Source organism: Narcine bancroftii, chromosome 6, assembly GCF_036971445.1.
Source record: "Narcine bancroftii isolate sNarBan1 chromosome 6, sNarBan1.hap1, whole genome shotgun sequence".
Lineage (NCBI taxonomy): Eukaryota > Metazoa > Chordata > Chondrichthyes > Torpediniformes > Narcinidae > Narcine > Narcine bancroftii.
In genome coordinates, this window is record NC_091474.1 from 53,408,055 (window position 1) to 53,433,270 (window position 25,216).

The following is a 25,216-nucleotide window of genomic DNA, read 5'->3' on the forward strand; positions in this document are numbered from 1 at the left end:
TCTACAAGATTTGTTAAACATTACCTACCAAGCTGATTATCCTTAATTTGCTAATGATGGTCCAAATATCTATATATACTATCTCTCAGAAATTCTTTAAATAATTTAAATACTACTGGCGTCAGGCTCACTGGCCTATAATTGCTTGGTTTATTCTTGGAGCCCTTCTTAAACAGTGGGCCAACATGAGCCACTCTCCAAGCCTTTCAACTCCCCTGTGACTAAGGATATTTTGAATGTATCCGCCAGGGGCCCTGCAGTTTCAGCACTTGTCTCCCTCAAGGTGCTGGGATTATCATATCTGGTCCAAGGGATTTATCTACCTTCATTTGTTGCAAGGCAGCAAGCACCTCCTTCTCCTTAAACCGTATGTTCCATGACACTTTGATTTGTTTCCCTTCCATCCTTATTCACTATGTCAGTTTCCTGTGTAAATAACGATGCAAAAAAAAAAGTTTTAAATCTCCCCCATTTCACAAGGCTCCACACATAGTTGACCACTTTGATTTTCTAGGGGTCCAATTTTGTGCCTTCCTTTCCTTTTGCTCTTAATATACTTGTAGAAACCTTTTGAATTTTCCTTCGCATTATCTGCCAAAGCACCTTCATGACCTCTTTTACCCTTCCTGATATCCTCCTTAAGCATTCTCTTACATTTTCCATACTCTGCAAGTAGCTTCGTTGTCTATATTGCATATATAGCCCCCTCTTTTTCTTAACCAGCTCTCCAATATCCCTCGAAAACCAAGGCTCCTCATGTCTGTTAACTTTGCCCTTATTCCTGGTAGGAACATGCAATCTCTGCACTCTCAGAATTTCATCCTTGTAGGCCTTCCCCCTTCTGGATGCATTCTTGCCAGAAAATAGCTTATTCCAATTGACTCTTGAGATCCTTCCTCATTTCCTCAAAATTGGCCTTTCTCCAATTTAGAACCTCAACTTGAGGACCAGACCTATCCTTCTCCATATCAACTTGAAACTAATGATTTGGTCATTGGACCCAAAATACTCACCCACACAGACTTCTGCTGCCTGACCTTCCTGGCTCCCTCAAAGAAGATCCAAGTATTACATCTTGTTGATCCCTCTACATATTGATGTAGAAAACTTTCCTGTACACATTTGACAATTTACCACCCATCCAGTCATTTTACCATTAAAATATCCTACCACCACAACTTGCTGTTTCTTACATTGGTGTGCTATCTTCCAACAGATTTGCTGCTCCCATTCTCTCAGATAATTGAGTGGTCTGTAATACAGCCCCATTATCATGCTCATGCCCGTCCCATTCCTCAGCTCTACTAACTGACAGGTCCTCAGGGCTGTCCTGTCTATGCACAGCTGTGATATTTTCCCTGACTAGCAATGCCACACCTCCTCCTCTCCTCCCATATGAAACAATGGAACCCTGGAATATTGAGCTGCCCCTCCTGCAACCAAGTCTCACTAATAACAATAATGATAATCCCACATGGCAATCCTTGCTCTAAGCTTATCCGCCTTACTGCCAATACTCCTCCCAGTGAAGTAAATTCATGAGTCCATTCCTTTCCTGAACAACCCTGTCTTTACATGCAGTCCTCACATGACTCATCGTCCTCCACCTGCTCTAACACTCTGGTTCCCCTCCCCCAAAAATCTAGTTTAAACACCCACCAAAGCAACACTAGCAAAATACCTGCAAGGATGTGAGTCCCCTTCCAGTTTGAGTGCAAACCATCCTGCCAGAACAGGTCCCACCTTCCTTGAAAGGGAGCCCAATAATCCAGAAACCTGAAGTGCTTTAGCCATGTGTTAAAATGGATTATCTTTGTGTTTCTTGCCTCACTAGTACGTGGCACCTGTAACAATCCTGAGATCACAACCCTGGAGGTCCTCTCCTTCAACTTTGCTCCTAACTCCCTATGTCATGGAATCCAAACTAAGTTGATCTTCAAAACTGGTGGTGGCACCTCTCAAAGTGGGAGTGTGTTCTCGGCACTGTTGACTCAGGCTCAACAGGGTGGTGCCTGGTCTGTAGCTTTGTGTTACTCCGTAGAATGAGGCAGCATCTTTTCTATAGGGTCAAGGTGCCCCACTCTAGAGGACATGTATGGGAGATGAGGGGTGGCAAGTATTTTACACAGAGAGGTAGGTGCCTGGAACGGGCTGCCAAGAGTTGTGGTGGATGCAGAGACAACAGTAGTGTTTAAGGGGCTTCTAGATGCATGTGAATATGAAAGGGGGAGAGAAGAATATCTGTTGGGTGCATGTTTGATTTTTGTGGCGTATGGGCTACCGCGAAGCATGGGAGGAAGACGCACGCATGAGGAGTTGAAGACTGATTTATTGCACTGGCAGCTCTGCATATATTCACTCCTCATTGCTGATGTGGGATATGGTGCCTTACCCCGTGCTTCGACTCGGTGGAGGAAAACTGGCACCACGATCAAAGGGAACTCTGCTAGGATCCATGTGAATGTGTTGTTGGACAAAGTAATGGAGTCAAAATGGGGGGGGGGGGGGGGGCAAGTAACTTGGCTTCCCCCAGGGGTCTGGTTTGAAAAGTCTTGGCCTACACCAATTGCTGCCCTTTAAGGTCCACCAGCAGGCAGTGGGCTTGCATCGTGAGCTCGCAGGGTCTGCTCCCAGGAGCAGCTGCACCACAGCCACAGTCATGAATGTCCACGTGAACCGGTTGCTGCCAAAGTGGAGGGGGACAGTGCGGGTGCCGAACATTCGTATGGTGGTGCTGTTCGCTGCCCTCATTTGCCATTCAGGGTATCATAGGCTGAAGTGGGGTGGGGGGGTGGGGGGGAGAGAGAGGAGAACACTTATTTCAGTGCTGGTGTCTACGAGGAAGCACCTTCCTGACAGAGAGTCCCACACGTGGAGGAGGCTGTCACGTTGACCAACTGCCGCGGCCATCAACGATGGTTGGCCATGGTGTTTCCCTGAAACCAGCATGGTGGGCAATATCGACAGGCCCCCGCACCCCATCATTGGTGATAATAACAGAACTGTTGGGTCAGTGGTGGAGGGTCAACTTGCCTCTCTGTTTGTTGTGGCCTTGTAGCTGCCTATGTGCATGGCCATTCTCTTCACTCTCCAGAGCACGTCTGCCTGGGCTGCGACTTTCCTGGGGTCGCTGAAGTCCTTGTTGGCAAGCATGAGTCAGATATCCTCAGGCAGCACCTCCAAGGAAATCTGCTTGAAGAGCAGGCAAGGCCTGTGTCCCTCAACAAGGGTGAGCATCTCACTCATGAGGGCGGATGGGACCCTATTCCCCAAATCGTCCTTATGCAGCAATCGGCTGGTGTGCTTGTGTTGTGTGAGGCCGAAGGTGCGGGTTAATAGCTCCTTGAGGACATCGTATTGGCCTTGCACCAGAGGCTGCAGCAGAAAGTCGATGACCCTCACTTCCATCTCCTGGTCGAGCAAGCTCACCACATTGTAGTAATGTATGTCATCAGTGTTGATCTGTCAGAGGTGGAACTGGGCCACGCCTGTTTGAACCACACGTGTGGCTGTGACACCCAGAACATTGGCAGCTGCAATGAAACTGCGTGAAGAGCCTCCCAGTCCATCATCTTCGGGTCCAAATGGTTGATGGAGCTAAAGATCACCAATGTAGCGTGCGCACTACCGTGAAGTGTGGAAAGAACGACATGCGCAAGGAGTCTAAGATTGGCAGCTCTGCTTATATTCTCTCCTCACTGCTCACGTCAGGAGTGACACAACGGCACCGCTGATCTCTGACTGAGTGACGTTCCCACCATCGCTCGCTGTTTCCCACTGTGCAGGTGGTCACCTGGGACGAAGGTCGTTGAACCCCATGGGGTCTGCGTAGTCGCCGTGTTGGTAGTTTTGTGTACCGGGTTGCGCCCCGGTCAGCAGGCGGCTACAATTTGGACATTGAGTTGGGCACAGAAGGGCCTGTTCCTGTGCTGTACTCTCTCTGTTCTATCCTGAGGACTGGGCAGTACTGGTGGAGTGTTTGCTCCTCTGGGTCAAGCTTTGTGTTGATCAGTCCTTTGCTGCTGATTGGCTGTGAATTTGCAGGTTCCTCATTGACAGTGGTTTGGTTGATCTTCCTCGCTGAACTCTTCAACGGGATCCCTGTGCTCGTCCACACATCACTGCTTCCTCACGCAGCGTAAATTTGTCTCTTACACTGTTTCATACCTGTCGTTAAGAGGTTATAGCAGGCTGCATCGTCACACGTTGTAGGATGTGACGGCACCGAGCTCGGTGATCTTCCCTCAGTCCTTTTTCACGATTGCACCCTTGTTCTCTGTTCCTCCTGGTTCACGATTCCTTTTGAAGAGGCTGGTTTATTGACACCTTGTCACTTGCTGGGCGAAGCAGCTTCCTGCACCCTGGTGCTCAGGGCTGGGTTGGGGTTGAGATTGAGGGTGGTGTTGATGCTGGGGTTGGTGGTGGGGGGTGGGACTAGTGTTGGACTCTGTCACCTGCATAATATTGTCAGCAATCAGGGTATTGCAGCTCCCATGCACAATGATGCAGTGGTTTTGAGAAGTGGTTGGGATGTGAGTTCTTCAGAAATGCCAGCTCAGCAGAAATAGGGGTATATTGGTGTGCACAGGGGTGGGTGGGTGCCTAGTTGTGCACACGGCCCAGGCTCTCTCCCCTGGGGAGAGATGTAGGACGTATGATCCACGTCTTGCCTGCGTCCACAGCGCAGGCTCGGGGTGCCTAGTTGTACAACCAACTGACTGGTAGGCCCCACTCTGGCAAAGGTGCCAACGGGTCAGGAGCGCTCCCGCCAGGGTGTGGGGCTGATCTTGGGGTGGGAGATGAATAGCTTCAACGTGCATCTGTGAGGCGGGCAACAATAATATCTGCAAGGAGTGCAGGGTCAGTCAGGGTCTCTAAGGAGAGGCTCACAGCCTGGCAGTGTGATTGTGCACCTCTGGGGTGGGGAAGAAGAGGGGGGATGGGGAGAGGAGAAGAGGGGGGATGGGGAGAGGAGAAGAGGGGGGATGGGGAGAGGAGAAGAGGGGGGATGGGGAGAGGAGAAGAGGGGGGATGGGGAGAGGAGAAGAGGGGGGATGGGGAGAGGAGAAGAGGGGGGATGGGGAGAGGAGAAGAGGGGGGATGGGGAGAGGAGAAGAGGGGGGATGGGGAGAGGAGAAGAGGGGGGATGGGAGAGAGAAGAGGGGGGATGGGGAGAGAAGAGGGGGGATGGGGAGAGGAGAAGAGGGGGGATGGGGAGAGGAGAAGAGGGGGGATGGGGAGAGGAGAAGAGGGGGGATGGGGAGAGGAGAAGAGGGGGGATGGGGAGAGGAGAAGAGGGGGGATGGGGAGAGGAGAAGAGGGGGGATGGGGAGAGGAGAAGAGGGGGGATGGGGAGAGGAGAAGAGGGGGGATGGGGAGAGGAGAAGAGGGGGGATGGGGAGAGGAGAAGAGGGGGGATGGGGAGAGGAGAAGAGGGGGGATGGGGAGAGGAGAAGAGGGGGGATGGGGAGAGGAGAAGAGGGGGGATGGGGAGAGGAGAAGAGGGGGGATGGGGAGAGGAGAAGAGGGGGGATGGGGAGAGGAGAAGAGGGGGGATGGGGAGAGGAGAAGAGGGGGGATGGGGAGAGGAGAAGAGGGGGGATGGGGAGAGGAGAAGAGGGGGGATGGGGAGAGGAGAAGAGGGGGGATGGGGAGAGGAGAAGAGGGGGGATGGGGAGAGGAGAAGAGGGGGGATGGGGAGAGGAGAAGAGGGGGGATGGGGAGAGGAGAAGAGGGGGGATGGGGAGAGGAGAAGAGGGGGGATGGGGAGAGGAGAAGAGGGGGGATGGGGAGAGGAGAAGAGGGGGGATGGGGAGAGGAGAAGAGGGGGGATGGGGAGAGGAGAAGAGGGGGGATGGGGAGAGGAGAAGAGGGGGGATGGGGAGAGGAGAAGAGGGGGGATGGGGAGAGGAGAAGAGGGGGGATGGGGAGAGGAGAAGAGGGGGGATGGGGAGAGGAGAAGAGGGGGGATGGGGAGAGGAGAAGAGGGGGGATGGGGAGAGGAGAGGGGGGGATGGGGAGGGGGGATGGGGGGGATGGGGGGCAGCGCACAGAAAATGTCCACGGGAGAGGGGTTACCAAGGATACAGGTGAACATGAACTTAAATGGACATGTGATAAAGCCAAAGTCTACTTGGTGTGTGTTCCCAAGGTTTAGATTTTGTCTGCACTAGATGAACTGTTCATTAGGTGTGCTGTGATTCACAAGTTATTTGACAGTCATTAAACAATCTTTGCCTTCCATTATAAGTCTTCTGGAGCAACTCTGGGAGATGGGCCCACCTATTGTTTGATCTATGCCTTCATGTGTTTATACAATCACTTCAATCAGTTTTGGGCATATTTACATGGTTTTTCAATGTTTAATAAAATGGGAAGCATTCTAATGAATGAATATTAGAAACTGGTTCTCATCATCGGTGGCTGTTTCTTCCCCACTTTGGACCTGTTCCTCGTTCAGCACTTGGGCAGATGGAATCCTGTGCCATCTCTGGGCAGGCTTGCTGCAGTGGAGCAATCATATGTAGTCAGTGAGCCAGTGACTGTGAGTCTGCAATTGGAGACCCCAGCGAAGGCCAATTCCCTCACACAGGTGCCTCTCCCACTCATCCCATTGGAAACCTCGGAGCTCCCAAACACCAACCAATCCAGTTTCTTTGGAAAGACTAACTTTATTCACAATGAAACCATCTTTTTGCAGCCTTGGTGTCAGACAGGCATTCCACTGCTGTACATTTTCACATGGTTTGAGGGACTTCTGCTCTGGTCCTGAGTTGTGGGTTGAAGTCTCCGTGCAGAAGGTGATGCGTGATCTTTTGACAGTCCTAGAACATTATTTTAAGTGCTTTATTGTTGCAAGTTCTCTGCTATGAATGAGATGACGAACTGAAGCCTATTTGCCTGCTTGAATGGGGGGGGGGGGGGGGAGATTGGTGGGTCATCTGCTTGTTAATACATTGCTGCTGTTGGGATCTTCCTGACTGCAAATTATCTGATGGACTTCCTGCTGTAACCCTGCTCCAAGCTGTTCTTCCTTGGTTATGGGCTGCCGGGGGGGCCAGAGAAAATTGTGCCCTACTTCTTGCTCAACTCTCTCCTGTGTGTGGAGCGAGATGGACATAGAGAACCAAGAGATCTCTGTGCTGGTCTAGATTCCTAGTATTGGAGCAATGACCAGTGTTTAAAATGCTCATGTAATTTGATGCAAAGTTGGAATGGGAGGTGCAGGGCCGACATGAGGGTATGTACTCTTTACAAACTCAACGTATCCAGCATGGAAGATGCTTGCCTATTACTGATAGAGGGTACTTGGCTCTCGAGGGCATGTTGGGTGAGGGTTGGTTTGAATGAACCTGATGCTGAGATCACAGTTACTAAGCCTTCAGTCCCAGCTGCCGATTGATTGAATAATTATATTTTTCTTTCTTTTCCATGGGGTGTTCCTGAACCAGAACTGCCAGCGGAAGAAGGTAAATATTGACTTTTCCATTTATATTTTGAGTTACTTGCAATGAATTGTTTTGTGCAGATTTGCATTCGGCATTAATTCGATTTGGAGATGCTCATGATAAGAGATAACCAATATAACATTATTCTCTGGAGTGTGGGAAGATAAGAGGAGACGATAGAGGTCTACAAGATTCTGAGAGGCATAGATCGGGTGGATGGCCAGCACCTGTTTCCCAGGGCAGGATCAGCAAACACTAGAAGACACCTGTACAAAGTGAAGGGAGGGAAGTTTAGGGGAGATTTATTACATGGAGACCCAATAAATCAGGGGTAAATTTTTTTTTTATACAGAGAGTTGTGGGGGCCTGGAGTGCATTGCCAGGGATAGTGGTGGAGGCTGGAAAATTAGGGGCATTTAAGAGACTCTTAGAAAGAAAAATAGAGGGTTATGGGGTAGGGAGGGATTTGTTTTTTCTGGTGTGAATAAAGTTGGCACAGCGTCGAGGGCTGAAAGGTCTGTACTGCACCCTCGCATTCTATAAATAGAGTAAATGCAGCTGGGATTTTTCCATTGAGGCCGAGAGGATACGGGTTATGGGTGAAATGTTTTAAGGTGAACATTAGGGGATCTTCTTCACTCAGAGGATGGCGAGAGATTGGAATGAGCTGGCAGTGGTGGACATGGCTTAGATTTCAACATTTAAAAGAAGATTGGACAGGGTGGAAGGAGTATGGAGGACTATGGTTTGAGTGCTGGACAATGGGACTCCATGTAGTAAATGGTTCAGCATGGACTAGATGGGCCAAATGGCCTGTTTCTGCCCCTAGTTTTAATGGCATGTGTGGGGTTAGGCACCCTGCTAACATTAAGGCATGTACAGCCCAGAAATCTCAATGAGCACGAGGAAAGGAGCCACTGCATTCATTTTATTTTCCCACATGTGGTAGATATTACATTAACCAAATGCCTTGTGAACAATTAGAAGTGTGATGGGATCCAGCAGAAGCTACGAGAGCTGATCGCAGCGCTATTCTGCTTGGGGTTGGGTGCGCTGCCCTGGCTGGGCCCGCCCTGAATGGTGGCTTGCTCACCACTGCAGTGCGTGTGGTGGCGCCGGTCCAGCAGGGAAGTGTAAGAACTCAGGAAGAAGTGACTGGACTCTGAATTCCTCATCGGGGCTGCCTTCTGGACAGATGCCAACTGTGAGCTGATTTTGTGTTTTCAGTCCCTGCTACTGGTTTCCAGGACAACGCTGGTTGGAATGAGATGCTCCTGGCCCCTGACTTTAGCTGACTGCCATGCTCCCTGTACTTGGAATTAGCTAGGAGGAGAAGGGAGGGGTTGTTGATGGTGATGGGAGACTTGGCAGAGGACAGAAGGCATAACCCTTGTTGAAGTGGTCTTGGTGAATAAAGGGAACTCCATTCAATGTGTCAGCATGAATGACTTAAACTTTGAAAGAGGCAGTCTCTCTTTCGCCTTCTGTCTGAGGTAAAATTGTCCATGGAACTGCATTGCAGAGAGAGAGAGATTTCCAGTGTATTTCTTCCGCTGCCCCCCCCCCCCCCCTCCAGATTCCATCAGTCACTGCTTAAATAATCAGCAATTATTTTCTGGATGTAAAGAATTGTTGACATTGCCAGCTTCACTATTTCCTTTCAATGAGAGATTTTTTTTACACATACAGCGCAGTAATAGGCCATTGTGGCCCACGGGGAGAGCATACAAACTCCTTACAGACAGCACGTGTTTGAACCCCTGTCCCGATCGCTGGCGCTGTAAAGGGATTTCGCCACCCGTGCTGCCCTGGATGGGGTCAAGGAATAGAAGGTCCCATCTCTGGAACCAATCCTGTAACTGGGTGACCAGAACTGTGCATAATACTTCCAAGTGTGTCTGGTACAGATGTCAACATGAAGTTGAACAGGAAAATCTGTAGATACTGGGGGTCTAGTGCAGGAGAAACCCGGCAGGTCACTCATCATCCAGGGGAAGTAAAAGGCAGTTGGTGTTTTGGGCGGGGCTGAGCCCTTCAAGAGTGTTGTAAGCCAGACAGTGGGTGAATCCCCTGGTCCATGGGGATTGTTGTTCAGGGGATGAGGTGGAAATTGCAGCTGCCCTCGGCCTTCACCTTCCAAGGGTTTGGCAGCATGGGAGTGGAGGAATGCAAATCCACCCCACCCCATTCCCCACAATCTTGCCGTTTACCCTCCAATGGCAGAACTATAACTGAGGCACAGAATCGACAGTCAGTTGAAGCGGGGCAGGATGATGAAATGATGTAGATTCAGAGGCAAAGTCGTGCCTAACTTGCATCATGATCCTTTCAAATGGGTGGGTGGGTGGACAAGGAAGATCTGTGGTGTTATGAAGGTGCTACAAAGTCTGAAAATGTCTTGAAAGCACAGCTAGATTTTTGCACAGATGGGGAATTGTGATCTGGGGAACAGGCAGAGCAGTGCTGGTCGGAGCAAGAGTTGATAGAAACACTTGGTCTGTAGGCATCAGAATCTTGATCAAAGAAAGAGGAGCAGGAAGGAGCCAGTGGGTCAGGCAGAGTCCATGGAGTGAGGTGGTCAGTCAATCTTTTGCTTGGGACCCTTTAATGAGACCAAGGCAGGGAGGGGTGGTATCATCAAGAGGGAGGTTGAAGAGGAGGGTAAGAGCATGAAAAGTGGAAGCAGATGGAGGAGGCGGTTACCTAAAACAGGGAACAGCGATGTTTGTGACATTGGGATGGAGACTAACCAGGATGACGCAAAGGTTCTGGAGAAACGCATCAAGGCAAGCAGCGTGCAGAGAGTCAGCAAAGCTTCGGGCCTGGGCCTTCTTGTATAAGAAAAAACAAGCAGGCACCTGGACATAAAGGTGGGGGAAGGGTGAGGAGCACAGGCTAACAGGTAGGAGACCAGGGGGATGCAAGTGGGAGGGTAAAAGAGAAAGAAGCTGAGGTGATGGGGAAGAGGACAGAGGGTCATTTTGTGCTGGTGCTCACCCTGAAAATGGATGAGGCTACATGGCGAGGGTGGGGGTGGTGGGGGGAGGGGGGTGAAGAGGGGAGTTACAATGGCTGCTACTGGGAATCAAGCTTGGAGCCATAGGTTGATCTTTGAGCTCGAGTGTGGAGTGGCCCCCAAGCCTGTCTGCGTGGATTGTGGCTTTTCTAAAGATGCACTTGTGGTTTGGATTTGACTGCGTGGAACAGTTTCTGAATGTGCAGACAAGACCAACCTCTGCAGGAGAAGTGAACAGCGAGAAGCTCAGTAACAGATTCAAGGCAATGTTCTGGGAAAGATGGGACGGACAGATGAAATTTAGTGTTATTTTTCATGGTGGAAAACATGAGAAGAGAACACAGGCACAGTTCCAATTGGGAGAGGATTATGTGAATGTTTATTCACAGTGGCAGGGAGGATGTAAAATCAGACAGGATTCTGTGCATTATAAACAGTCATTGAGTGGAGAATTGGGAAAGAAAGATGGAGGGTTATGGGTGTGAGGGATTGTTGTGGAGCAGGTTTACACAGGTCTGTACTGTACTGGGGCCTGTACTGGGCTGTAATACAGGTACACAATCCTTTATCCGGACATCTAAAATCCAGAAAGCTCCAGAAAACACTAAATCCAGCAAGTGTGAGAGAGATGCCAGCGCGAGTTGGACGGGCGAGGGGGAGAGACTGGCAGCGCGAGGTGGGGACGGCAGCACGACTGGAAGGGGGAGGGGGTGGAGGTGTATAAGGCAGTACAATTCGGGTGGGTTTAAATCTGGCTTTCCGAAATCTAGAAAAATCTGAAATTTGGGACACACTCTCCACCGAAGGGTTCTGGTTAAAGGATTGTGTTCCTGTATTCTATGTTCCAATTGTGTCCTCACTCTGGAAGGGGGTCCTGAAGAGATCAGAGGGTCGGTAGTGGTGTGGCCAGACAGGCTGAGCTGGCTTGTTCTTTTTGGGTCTGAGAAAGTATAGAGGGGGATCTGATCTAAAGAGAGTTGATGGAGAATAACTCTGTTGGTGATGGCACGAAGGACTCATAGAATGAAGTGGGTCAGAGAAAGAAGTGTGAGTGATTAGGGTTGAGGACAATGAGGGGTTAATCAAGTTCAAATTTATCCTCTGACCCTTTCAAGTATCAATAGAACCTGATGAAACAGCGTTCTCGACTCCACGGTGCAGAACAGTACCTGATCCACGCACAGACCAACTATTGGGATACACTGCGTGTACATATATATTAAAATAAATATCCTTAATAGTAGTCACGGAGAGTTGTTTTGGCATTCTCCCTGCCTGAGGGATGATGGGAGATTTTGTTGTACCATTGAGTGTAGCTGGACAAGCCCTTTAGGAGAGTGGGTAGAGGGTAGTGTGGCTGAAACCTCTCCAGCAGTGAACTGGTATGGACTCCAATCACTCCCTTCTTTTCAGCAATGTTCCTGCAGTATTTGTGAAGGGATGCTGTGAGGGAAACAAGAAAGTCTGCAGATGCTGGGGTTGAGGGTGAGACCAAAATGTGCTGGAGAAACTCAAGGTCATGTAGCGTCAATAGGAAGTAAAGGGTAGCCACTGTTTTTGGTCTGGGTCTTCTGTCCAGTAACATTGGTTACCCTTTACTTCCTCTGAGTGCTGTGTGTCCTGCAGAGTTGCTCCAACACAAGGCATGGACCAATATGCCCCCTTTCCCACTGACCTTTTCTGTCTGCAAGTTCTTGGACCTTCTACCCGATGTACACTGCCCCCTTTCTGAGTTGGATCTGAAAAGACTCCAGCAGTGAGTCAGTTTCCTTGCTTGTGTCAGATTGAGTGACAGTGCTTGTCTGTTTTCCAGGGAAGTCGCTCTGGGAACTGGTGCTGGAGCAGTTTGAAGAACTCCTGGTGCGGATCCTCCTCCTGGCTGCTTGTGTCTCCTTTGTAAGTGCTTGCCGTAACTGACCGTGCTGTTGAGATACTGTCAGAATGTAGCCCCACTGTGACCTTCGCTGCGTTATGTCACCACTTGTGAGCTTGAGAGAGCAGATTCTGCAGGACCCCTCTCCTCTGACCCTGATTGGCAGCTGATTTTCGCCCTTGTATGGTTAAATTGTGATGGGCCTTTTTTTAATGTTAATGATACAGTACGGTAGAAGGCCCTTCCAACCCATGAAACCTGTGTCACCCAATTAACCACCAGCTCTGTTCGATTTTGGAATATGGGAGGAAGCCCACTCAGGTCACAAAGGGAATGTACAAACTCCTTACAGACTTCCACGGATTCCACCCCAGGTCACTGACAATGTGCTGAACTGCTGCGCTAACTGTGCTGTCTTCTGTACGTGAAAGGGTTAACTGAGTAACGAGTATTAAAAACACATTACATAAACCTAGAGGGGATTCTGGGGTTATGGGAAATTCTTCAGTGGTTCATGAGAAAGGAGAAACCCTTGTGTGACGCACAGAGCTGGACATGAGCTCCTTTCCCTGATATCCTCTTGCAAGTTATTTAAAGGATGTGGTTGAAGCTGGAACTTGTGTTTGTGAACTGTTCCCTCAAGAGAGGGGATTGGTCTGTTAAATTGGGGGATTGAGCACGCCACACAGATGGCTCCATCTTGCTCAAGCGAGCTTTGGGAATGTTTGCCCTGGTCAGTTGGCCTTGTGTCCATACATCCTCCCCAAGCACAGTGACCTCGGTGGTGGAACCGAAGTTGCAGCAAATGGTGGCCTGTTCACAGCGCTGAACCTGAAAACTCCATTCCCTTAACTTCATCTTCACGAAGGACTGAGGAGGTTGCCTGTTGGAACTGGACCCCACAAGTAGCCAGCGGAAACTTCTCAGCATTCCTACAGCCCTTGCACTTCAGCCAATCCATTCAAGGTTCAGTTCATGTATGCAAGGTCGTTAACCCTAAGAGACTGTTCAAAATGATCTCTTCAATAACACGGATTCATATTTCCGAATTAGAATTCGTGGTCATGGACACGTCATGAAATGTGGGGTTTTGTGGCAGCATCATAGTGCAAACATTCAGATTAGAACCATCGTACAACTTAACTATATCAAAATAATAACAATGGCAGTGCCCGATAAGTGAGGTACTGTCTGTGGTTCATTGATCATTCAGGAATCTGATGACAGGGGGGAAGAAGCTGTCCTTGTGCCGCTGAGAGCTTGTCTTTAGACTCCTGAGCCTTTTTCCCGATGGTAGCAGAGTGAAGAGGTGGTGGGGTCTTTAAGGAAAGAGGCTGCTCTTTTAAGACACTGCCTCATGTAGATATCCTCAGTGGAATGAAGTCTGGTGACTGTGATGTCACAGGCCATTAACAACCCTCTGGAGTTTATTCTGTCCTGAGAGTTTGCCCCTCCAGACCAGGCAGCGATGCAACCAGCCAAAATGCTCTCCATGGTGCACCTGAAGGAGATGCATTCGATAACTTCTCCGGGGGCTTATTCGATTACATTTACTTTTCTCAGCTATGGAACCCATGATTGCCTTGGATAACAAAACTCTAGCAACTTCACTGGAATACCAGGCTTGGTCACTTTAAAATAGTTATAGGCCCTTCACCTGACCGATGTAAAACTACTCCACAGCATTCTCATCCTTTCCGACCTCACACCCATAGCCCTCTACGTTTTGAATTTGTGTGCCTATATAAGAGACTTTTGTATGTCCCTATTACCCAGCCTCTAATGTCGCCTGCAATGTATTCCAGGCATCCACCACTCTCTGTGCAAAAAGAAAACATTTGCCTCTGACATCTCCTTTAAACTTTTCCCCACTCACCTTAAAAAGCTGTCGTCAGGCACTTGCTGTTGTCGTCCCAGGGAAAAGGTTCTGGCTGCCCACTCTATCTAAGCCCTTCATATTTTACACCTCTACTAAGTCGCCTCCAGTCCACAACCCACGCCACCTAATGACACCCATGGTAGGAATCACCCTCCTAGCCCCGTACATCTTTAGAATGTGAGAAGAAACTGGAGCATCTGGGGTAAACATGCAAACTCCTTACGGAGAGGAGCGAATTTGAAATCGGGTTGCCGGTGTGGTAATAGTGTTGTACTAACCACTACGCTAACCTTGCTGCCCTCCACGTTACACTAACCTCTGGGTAAAGTGCCACGGCCCTTTAATTCTGAACTTTATAATTTAATAATTTGTCACAATAAAATTACATAATCATCTTTGACAGGAACTTGCAAGGTTAATTGGAAGAGGCTGTTGGCAGGTGAAAGGATGACTGGCTAGTCGGTGTGGGGGGGGGGGCGGGGTGGGTGTTTAAAAGGGAGACTGGGAGAGTTCAGGAATAGTGTGTTTCTGCCAGTGAAGGGAGTGGCTGGCAAGATGAGAGAACCCTGGTTGACCAGAAACAAGCAGTCAAGAAAGGGGGCAATGTGGCAGGCGTAGGTGGGCCGGACTGTGAATCCCCCATACTTCCAGAGGGAAGTATGGAGGGCTAGAAGAGAGCTCTGGCAGATGAGCTTGGGGAGAAACTGAAGAGATTTTACAAGTGCATTAAAAGCGAAAGAGTAACCAGGGTTAGAATAGAGCTGCTGAAAGATTAACAAAGCTGTCCATGTTTGTGGAGGTGCAGGCGATGAGCGAGATCCTAAACCAGTCATTGTGCATTTACCATGGAAGCTCAGGAACTCAGGCAAGTAAGTAGTGATGTCTCCGTTATATAAATAGAGTGGTCTTAAAATGCATAAAGGTAGTAAATCCTTAGGAACTGATAAAATGCCTGCAAGGAGACTGGGGGAAGGTATGGAAGAATTCAGAGATATTTGCATCATCATTAGGCATGGGTGCTGTATAGGGGACTGAAGGGTGGAGAACGTTGTGCTTTAATTTACAAAAAGGCTGCAAGGACCAGTAAGGGAGCGAGAGGAGAGGTTGGTTAGCTTAATGCCTGTTGTGGGTAAGTGGAGGTCGATATTGATGTCACCTGGTTGGAGACTGCCAAGACAAAATAGAAAGTGTTCCTGCAATTTGCAGATGACCTTGATTTGGCAGTGGGGTGTGGAATTGAAGTGGTTGGCCACTGGGAGGTCCTCGCTGTTACGGTGGACCAAATGAAGGTTCTCACTGAAATAATCGCCCTATTTGCATCCAGTCTCTCTGATGTAGAGGAGGCTAGATCTGGAGCACTGGATGCTGCCAATGGCCCTGATACATGCGCAAGTGACACATTGCTTCACTTGGGGCTGTTTGTGGCCCAAAATGGTGGTGAGGGAGGAGGTGCAAGTGCAGCACTTCTTGTGGTTACGGGCGTAGGTACCAGGGTGGCGATTGATTGTCTTTGATAAGATCCTGCATGGTCCAGAAGGTTAGATCACATGGGATCCAGCGTGAGCTGGCCAGGGGAATGCAGAATGGGCTTGATGGTAGGAGTAGGTGGAGTGGGGGATTGTCACTCTGTTTGATTTAAATTTGAAATTTAAGTTTAGGCATACAGCACAGTAACAGGCCATTTCAGCCCAGAAGCCCAAGGTGCCCAATTAACCTACAACCCTGGTACGTTTTGAATGGTGGGAGGGAACCGGAGGCCCTAGGGAGAATGCACAAACTCCTTACAGACAGCATGGGATACTATTTCTGGCGCTATAAAAGCATTGTGCTAACTGCTATGCCAATTGTCCCACCCCTTGGAGGCCAATGACTGGGAAAATGAACCAGGGAATAGCAGGTGGAATTTAATGTTGGTTAAGCCAGGGCAGAACTTGTATGGTGAATAATAGCAGAACAAGTGCCTCGGCCCACGAAAGTGTTGATAGGCTGGTGAAGTAGGTATTTGGTATGATTGCCTTCATTGTTCAGGCATTGAGTATGGGAGGAGGTTCATATCCAGATTCCTGACCAAGAGGAATTTATTGCCAGAGTCCATACATGACATTACATACACCTCTGAGATTCCTTTTTCCTGTGGGCGTAGTAGAATATCTCTTTTTGATAGTGCAAAAAAATAAACTGTACATAGGGTTAAACAAATAAAGAATTGTAAACAAGCTGTGCAATAAAGGGAGAACTGAAAGAAAATCAATAAAATGCACAAGTCTTAAATGAGTCCCTGATTGTATTTGTTGTTGTGGACTCTGATGGTGGAGGGGGTGCAGCTGTTCCTGAACATGGTGGGGCAAGTCTTGTGGCACCTAGACCTTTTTCCTGATGGCAGCAGCGAGATGTGCTGGGTGGTGTGGATCCTTGATGATTGCTGCTCTCTCTGACGGCAGTGTTCCCTGCAGATGTACTCAATAGTGGGGAGGGTTTTGCCTGTTACGTTCTGGGCTGTGTCCACTACCTTTTGCTGGGCTTTACACTCAGGGACATTGATGTCCTTCATACCGGTCAGCACACTTTCCACCATGCATCAGTAGAAAGTTGCCGGGGTTTCTGGTGTCGTACCAAACCTCCACAAACTCCTGAGGAAGTAGAGGTGCTGATGTGGTTTCTCCACGATGCCTTTAGTGTGTTGGGTCCAGGAAAGATTCTGTGAGAGAGTGAGTCCTAAGAACTTGAATGTGCTCACCCTTGCACCTCTGATTCTTTCTCCTCCCACCCCCCCCCCACCCCAAAAATGATCCCTGGATTGTAAACCTCTGCTTTCTTTTTCTGAAGTCAACCATCAGCTCCTTACTTTTGGTGACATTGAGTGTGAGGTTGTTGTTGCATCATTCAGCCAAGTTTTCAATCTCCCTCCTATATGTTGACTCATCCCTTTCCTTTATACAACCCACTACTGCAGTATTGTTGGCAAATTTGTAGATGGTGCTATTGTTGAACTGAGATACACAGTCGTAGGTGTAAATTGAGTGGAGCAGGGGGCTAAGAGATTTACCTGTTTAACCTGTCCCAGTAACTCAGTTCCTCATGTCCCAGCAACCTTCTAGTTGATCTTCTCTGCTCTCCTTCCATCTTATTGATATCTTTTCTGTAGTTAGGTGACCAGAACTGCACACAATACTGCAAATTTGGCTTCATCAAAGTCTTGTACAACGTCACTACAACATCCCAACTCCTGTGCTCAATATTTTAATTTATGAAGGCCAATATGCCAAAAAACTCTTTATGACCCTGTCTGCCTGTGGCAGAATCTGTATTCCCAGATCCCTCTGTTCTACTGCACTCCTAGTGCCCAACCATTTACTGTCTATGTCCTATCTTGTTTGTCCTTCCAACATGCAAAGTGAATTTTTCAGCATTTTCAACCTGCCATTTTTCACCCCATTGTTTCAGCTTGACCAGATCTCTCTGTAAGCATTTAAAGCATTCCTTGTTCATAATGCCTCCAACTGTGGGTCATCTGCATAATTTCCACAATGAGCCAAGACAGAATAAGAACAATAAATGTAAAAGTATAATTAGATAAGTATTTACAGTGAAAGAATAAGGTGACATTTCAGTGGCGGAGATGGATCTTTTGCTGCTGCCAGAGTTGTTCAAGTTGGGGTCAGGCTGATACAAGGAGGTTCAATCAGTTGGAATCATTCCTGAACTGGGAGGTGGTGCTCTTTGTCTGAAGGAATCGTGAGAAATGTGACCAGGGTAATGGGGGTCCTTTTTCTTCTTGAATCAGAATCTCACATTGATGTATGCAGTGAATGGAAGGAATGTTTCGTCAGCTCAGTGCTCTGTTCCTCTCTGAGACAGAGTGGCTGCAGGTTTCCTTCCAGAGTAGGAAACACTCGTGCTGTAGAGTCAGGGCTGCACTGTTAGCTGCATTATCTTAATGATCTCAAGTGAAAGCTGTGTCCAGTGTTCTGTCCACTGACTCGTTTCAAAGAGCAGGATAACGTTAACATGTGCTCTTCAGTTCATTAAATCCTCACACACCAACAACCACCATTTCACTCCAATCCAATGCATCCTCAACAACCCCTCCCAGATTCTACCTCTCATTGGCAAACCCACAGTGGCCAATTAACTCACTGACCTGGACGTCCTTTGGAAGAAAGCAGAGCATCCGGGTGGGGTGGGGAGAACCCCACCTGGTTTCAGAGAGCGGGAAAACTCCAAGCAAGCAGCAGCTGAGGTTTTGGTCTGAACCAGGACCTAGGGGTCTGTGAGGCAGTGGCTCCACCTGCTGCAACATGGGGGCCAGCACTTGTGGCTCATCCACTTCTGCTGTAATAGGGTATCCATCCATTATCTGCTGTGTGAGGGGTCTTGCCAAACCTGCGCCAACGACACTCCATTGGCTGAGAAACCGCAGGTTGTGAGGTGCAATGTGAAATAGCCACCAGGATTGGTAAGTTGGCAGGGGTCATTGGGAAACACTGGTTTCCAGTGGCACCAGAGACTTGGGAGTACTGCTGGGCAGAACGATGTGGTCACTCGTCCATTCAGCAGGCCTCTTCGTGACTCCCATGGCATGACACGCCATCAGTTTCCTGCAGATTGCGAGATGAAAGGTGGCTTCCCCTCGGCAGTGACGCTGATCGTTTTCAACATGGCCCCCAAAAAAGGAGAGTTTGAAGAATCTTGCATGATAAAATGCAAGAAGGCCATGCAGGATCCATAGGAAGTAATGGATAACTGCCTTAATCAGGAAGAAGGGCCCAGGCTCGAAAGGTTGGCTACCTTTTACTCCCTGTGGACGCTGTGTGACCTGCTGAGTTTCTCCAGCATGTCTGTGTATTGCACTCGACCCCACCATCTGCAGACTTTCTTGTTTAGTTCCTTGTAAAATTCAACATTGGAGGTCCTTTTTAGCACAGTAAGTGCTGTTGTCTTTCACTTCTGTGAATTACTTGAAGCAGTCGTGGTGTCTTGATGGGGAGATGTGATAGCAAAACATTGGGCAAGGCACTCGGTGCATGTAAGGCTTCAGTCAAGTGCTGGCTGCTGATTGAAGACAGATATTGTCTGCATGTGAACAAGCAGCCATGCCCCATTCACACTTTCCCCTCCATTTTGTGGTGGTGTCTCGTGATTACTGTTTTGTTCCCTAGTTGCCTGCAGGCTGCACCATGCAGTACCATGAATGGAGTGAAGCAAGCAGCGGCTCCACTACAACGTCGTCTCCAGGGATGCCGATTAAGTCGATGCTCTCCTCCTGTCTACAATGGATGCTCTGTGAGCGTTCAAGATCAGTCTGACAAAAAAGTGTTCTTTGGTGCAAAATGTGCACATGCATACAGGGCCCTCCATACTGTTCGGGACAAGATGCTCTTTTCCTTTATTTGCCCCTGTGCTCCAGTTTTAAATTTGTAATTAAACAATTCACATGTAATTAGAGTGCACAATCCAGATTTTATTCACGGTTATATGTATACATTTTGCTTTGACCATATAGAAATTACAGCACTTTATATACATAATCCCCCCCATTTAAGGGCACCGTAATGTTCGGGTCATTTGGCTTCACAGGTGTTTGTGAGGACTCGGGTATCTTTAATTGCTTCACTGGTGCAGGTGTAAGAGAGCTGGGCTTGCTTCAGAGCTTCTATTCACCTTTGGAGTCTGTAGCTGGCATTTTTCAACACGAGGACCAGGGTTGTGCCAATGAAAGTCAAAGAAGTCATTATGAGGCTGAAAAACAGAATAAAACAGAAAGAGAATTCGCCCAAACCTTCAGATTATCAAAATAAGAAAGAGCGTCCTTGTGAGTGTAGAGCGCGTCGAAAGAACCAAAGGCTTTTATTAACTAAAAGACTGGAGCATATCATATGTAGGTCGACCAGTCCAGAATGACCTGTTCTGGCTAGGAGCAATCCTTTAAGACCTGCCAGTAGGCGTGACTATGCTCTTAGCCAATCACAGTCATCCTACATTACAATCTGTACATATACACATTGGTGATAGAATCTGTACGATCACAGTGAGCTCAGTAATCGCAAAGGGACTGGTAGGCCAAGGAAGACCTCCTGTGCTGATGACAGAAGAATTCTCATCATAATGAAGAAAAATCCACAAATGCCTGTCCGACAAATCAGAAACACTCTTCAGGAGGAAGGAGTGGATGTGTCAATGACTACTGTGTGCAGAAGACTTCACGAACAAAAATACAGAGGTTACACTGCAAGATGCAAACCACTAGTTAGCCACAGAAACAGGATGGCCAGATTACATTTGCCAAGAGCCTGCAGAATTTTGGAAAAAGGTCATGTGGCCAGATGAGACCAAGATGAACCTGTATCGAAGTGATGCAAGAGCAAAGTGCGGAGGCGTAAAGGAATGGCCCAAGATAGAAAGCATACAATCTTTGCCACAGTTTGCATCTTGCAGTGTAGCCTCTGTATTTCTGTACATGAAGTTTTGGAATACCAGTCCCTTAATGATCACTGAGCTCATTACCATGCTCTTTTGGTAATAATAAATCCTAAGGTTTATTCTTGTTTTTCAGCCTCAAAATGGCTTTTTTGGCTTTCATTGGCACAAATCTGGTCCTCGTGTTGAAAAATGGCAGCTACAGCCTCCAAATGTGATCCAAAACTTCAAGACAAGCTTAACTCTTATACTTGCTCCAATGAAGCAATTAAACATAGTTGAGTCCTCACAAACACCTGTGAAGCCAAATATCCCAAACAATGTGGGCCCCTAAAATTTTTAAATTAATTTGAATAACAGGCCGTTTTGCCCCATGTGCCTGTGCCCTCCAATTTACACCAAATTAACCTACACCATGGTACATTTCAAATGGTGGGAGAAACCTGAACTCCCGGGAAAACCCACACACACACGGGGAGAATGTGCAAACTTCTTATAGACACGCAGGATTCGAACCCTGGTCCTGATCGTTGGTGCTGTGAAGGCATTGTGCTAACCACTATGCCAACCATGGTGGCTAAGGGGACTATGTATAAAATGTACTGTAATTTTTACATGGTGAAACTAAAATAGACCTTGAATAAAATCTGGAACGTTCACTTTAAGAACACGTGAATTGTTTGATTACAAAGAGGGTAAATAAAGGATTGTCCTAAACATCATGATGTTCCCCCATTCATTGGGCATGAATTCCATATTCTTGAAAATACATCATGCCTTTTTTCTGACGTACTAGGTGATCTTCTCCAGGAGAACATTATGATGTATTTCTGTCTCCCAGCGGGTTAAACCTAGTTGGGAATCAGATTTACAAGTCTGCCTCAATGCCTTTCCTGCCCACTGCTAAAGTGAGCTTGATGAATTTTAATTGATAATTCAACAGCCTCATTTTAGGTTTTATGTCTTAAATTTCCCAATAAAAATAATTCAGGTGCCTGAGGGTATCTAATTCCAACATCATGGAGGGCCCTGTACAGACAGCACGCATACAGACAAAACATGCCCCGCACACGCACCCCCCCACACACGCACCCCCCCCACCTACCCACACTAGAGATAGATCTATTTATAAATAAAAGTCTCAGAGGGTCAGTGGGAGCAGTTCCTTTGGTCATTCAGCATTCTCACTGCCCGTGGGAAGAACCTGTTCCACAGCCTGGTATTGCTGGCTCTGATCCTCCCGTATCTCTTCCTTGATGGGAACCGCTGAAAGAGGCTGTGCTCTGGGTGGAAGGGGCCCCTCAATGATTTTGCATCCCCTCCTCAAACAACAATCCCAGTAGATCATGTTGATGGGGTGGGGGAAGGAAATGGAGACCCTAGTGATCCTCTCTGCCACTCCTGTGGTCCTGTTGATTAACCTCTAATTCAATTGTCTACGTCAACTACTACACTGTGATGAGCACCTGTATAAAGTTGACAGAATGGACGTCGGTAGCCTTGTCCGCCTCAGTCTTCTCAGGATGTGCAGTCACTGTTGCGCCTTCCTGACAAATTGGGAGATGTTGAGTGTCCACGATAGTTAAGTGGACTGGAGGAACAACTCCAGAGTTGTTGATGTGTAGTGGAGGGTGATAATTCCTGGTCCTCCTGAAGCCCACAATCATTTCCTTTATCTTGTCCTTGTTGAGACTCATTGTTACTCGTTCTATATCACGAGATTTTACACCTCTGTAGTGCGACTCATCATTGTTGAATATTTTAGTTTGAGAATTTTCAATCAACATGCAGCCAAAACTAAGAATAATCAAAAAGAAAAACATTAATATCTATAATATTGTTGTGTATGTGCTAGGCAGGCATAGAGAAGATCATGCACACCAAAGCCTTGAAGTCAAGACTGGTTTATCACTCTGGCCGTTGCTTTTATATGGGCCCTGCATCATTGGAGCGCTGGCCTGGGATTAGCTGGTATTCCTGCCATAGTTCCCCATCTTCCTGCCGTGCGGGAGGTCACCTAGAACGACGGCCAGTGTTTCCCCCAAGGTCCATGTGGTCACCGTGTTTGTTGGCAAGCCTGCGTCTCCGTGCACGAACCGCTACAATATTAATAAAATAATACAAACATCGATCCACATGTTGATTTTAAAGAAAGTGAGAAAAAAGAAAGTCAATATGTGATTCAATTATTATAAAGAAAGAAAAATTTCTGAAAAAATCTAAAGTGAGAAAAAGATAATAGCTTAAATAAGAGGAACCCACTCCTCTCCCAAGAAACGAGGAGAAAGAAGAAAAGATTGGCTTCACCTCAGATAAACCCCACTCCCATCGAGGGACAAATAACCTGTCTTATCTAGGGTCCTCGGCGCTGCGGGCACCGGGGGGAAGAGACAGGAGGAGGGAATTGTTGAAGATGTACCGGGCATGAATTCCATATTCTTGAAAATACATCATGCCTTTTTTCTGACGTACTAGGTGATCTTCTCCAGGAGAACATTATGATGTATTTCTGTCTCCCAGCGGGTTAAACCTAGTTGGGAATCAGATTTACAAGTCTGCCTCAATGCCTTTCCTGCCCACTGCTAAAGTGAGCTTGATGAATTTTAATTGATAATTCAACAGCCTCATTTTAGGTTTTATGTCTTAAATTTCCCAATAAAAATAATTCAGGTACCTGAGGGTATCTAATTCCAATAATTTTTTTTCCTGGAGATTACCCAAATGCCTCACTTTAGGGCATGACCAGATTAAGCATTGGTCTGATATTTCTAATTTGAATTGATGTAACTTTTGTCAAGTTGATGCGAGAAATTATATTGTACCAGCCAATCCCTTGCATTAATCACGCTAATTGTGCTGTCCCAACATAAGTCGGACCGGCAAAATGGATCAATTTCTGTACCCCATTCTGATTCCCTCCTTTGTCTTGATTTATCAAGCCCTTATTTAGAGGTTGTCATCTGCAAACTTGACACTTTTGGAGCTGGATCTGGCGCTGCAGTCGTGGGTCAGTAGCGTGGCCAGGAGCAGGCTGTGCTCACAGCCCTGTGGTGCTCCAGTGCTCAGAGTGATGGTTCTGCTATCAACCCGGATAGACTGGTCTTTCAGATACGAAGTCCAGAATCCAGTTACAGAGAGGGGTGTGGAGTCCTAGCAAGGACAGCTTCTCTACCACCCTCTGGGGAACCATCTTGTTAAATGCCGAGTTGAAGATGAACAGCAGCCTGGTGTATGTTCTCCAGGTGGGCCAGAACAGAGTGGAGGGGAAAGGCATCATCAGTGGAACGGTTTTGTCTGTAGGCAAATTGAAATGGATTCCATTTCCAGGCACTCAAAGCATTTCCTAATGGTGGAGGTCAGTGCTCTCGGGCAGCAGTAATAGAGGCCTGTTACTGTTTCCCTCTTCTGTACCAGGATGCTGGTGGTTGCCTTGAAAGCCTCTGGAACAATGGACTGTTGCAGTGACGTGTTGAAGATGTCTGTAAGGACCTCTGTCAGTTGGTCTGCACAGTCCTTCAGTACCCAGCCAGATACGTTGTCTGTGCCCACTGCCTTGTGTGGCTTTACCTTGGATAGCGTGGTCCTCACCTCGACCGCATCTCTGCAGGGGTCCCATTTATCGGGGGGACATAGAGCTTTCTTCGGCCTCGGCCTGTTCTTCTCATTGAACCAGTCTGTCCAGAAGCGAGGCGCCATTGTCTTTAACTTTCAAGGTTACCTTGTTATCTTTTATGGTCTTGATCCCCTGCCACATGTGCCTTGTGTTGCTGTCGTCGCATAGCTGTCTCTGGATCTTCTGTGGGCAACCCCGCTTTGGCTTCCAGATTGCCCAGGAGAGTTCATCCCTGGCTGATATTAGTGTTTTCTTGTCTCTTGCCTGAGGCAATATCACAAGCACTGAGAAGTACACAGACCTCTGCATCCAACCATGGTTTCTGGTTAGTCCTCTCCCACTGTCCCTCCGCTGCGCTCCCCCTCTGTGTACAGCTTCTTTCTTTCCTACCCTCCCACCTCTGTCCATCTTCTACCTTTTGCCTGTTAGCATGAGCTCCCCCTCCCTCCCTCCTCTCCTTTACTCCTCCACCTTCCCTCCCCCCAACCTTGTATTCAAGCATCTACCTGTTTTCCCACATTCGTGATGAGGGGCCCAGGCCCAAATCGCCAACTGTTTTTTACTTTCTATGGGTTCTGTTTGTCTTCCCAAAATGCATCACCTTGAGGCTTCCTGCAACTCGGAGGAACAGCACCTTGTATTCTGTCTGGATGCTCTCTAACCAGAAGGCATTAGCACCAACTTCTCCAACTTCTGTTAGTTACCTCCTCATTGTCTCTTTCCCTCTCCTTTGGTCTCCTTCCTCCAGCTCCCCCCCCCCCCCCCCCCACCCCTTCCCTTCTCTTATCAGAGAGCTACCTTTCTCAATTACTTCTCACCTTTGTTTCTTCTACCCTTCCACTTGCATCTACCAATGACCTCTTATTAGCCCCTTCCTCCCTTTCTCCTTCCCCCTCCCCTTATTCAGGCATCTTTATTTTCTACCTGACGAAGGGCCCAGGCCCAAAATGTTCTCTACTGTGGATGCTGT

The 25,216-nt window shown here is 47.9% G+C and overlaps 1 protein-coding gene across 1 annotated transcript in view; it reads left to right on the forward strand.

The window, feature by feature from the left end:
- The window catches only part of atp2a3 (ATPase sarcoplasmic/endoplasmic reticulum Ca2+ transporting 3), a 199,235-nt gene that overhangs the window by 36,151 nt on the left and 137,868 nt on the right, over positions 1–25,216 (forward strand). Inside the window, exons 2-3 of the mRNA XM_069885002.1 lie at positions 7,452–7,469; positions 12,278–12,360. Of these exons, the coding sequence (XP_069741103.1) occupies positions 7,452–7,469; positions 12,278–12,360 (101 nt within the window). The remainder of the gene's footprint in view (positions 1–7,451; positions 7,470–12,277; positions 12,361–25,216) is intronic.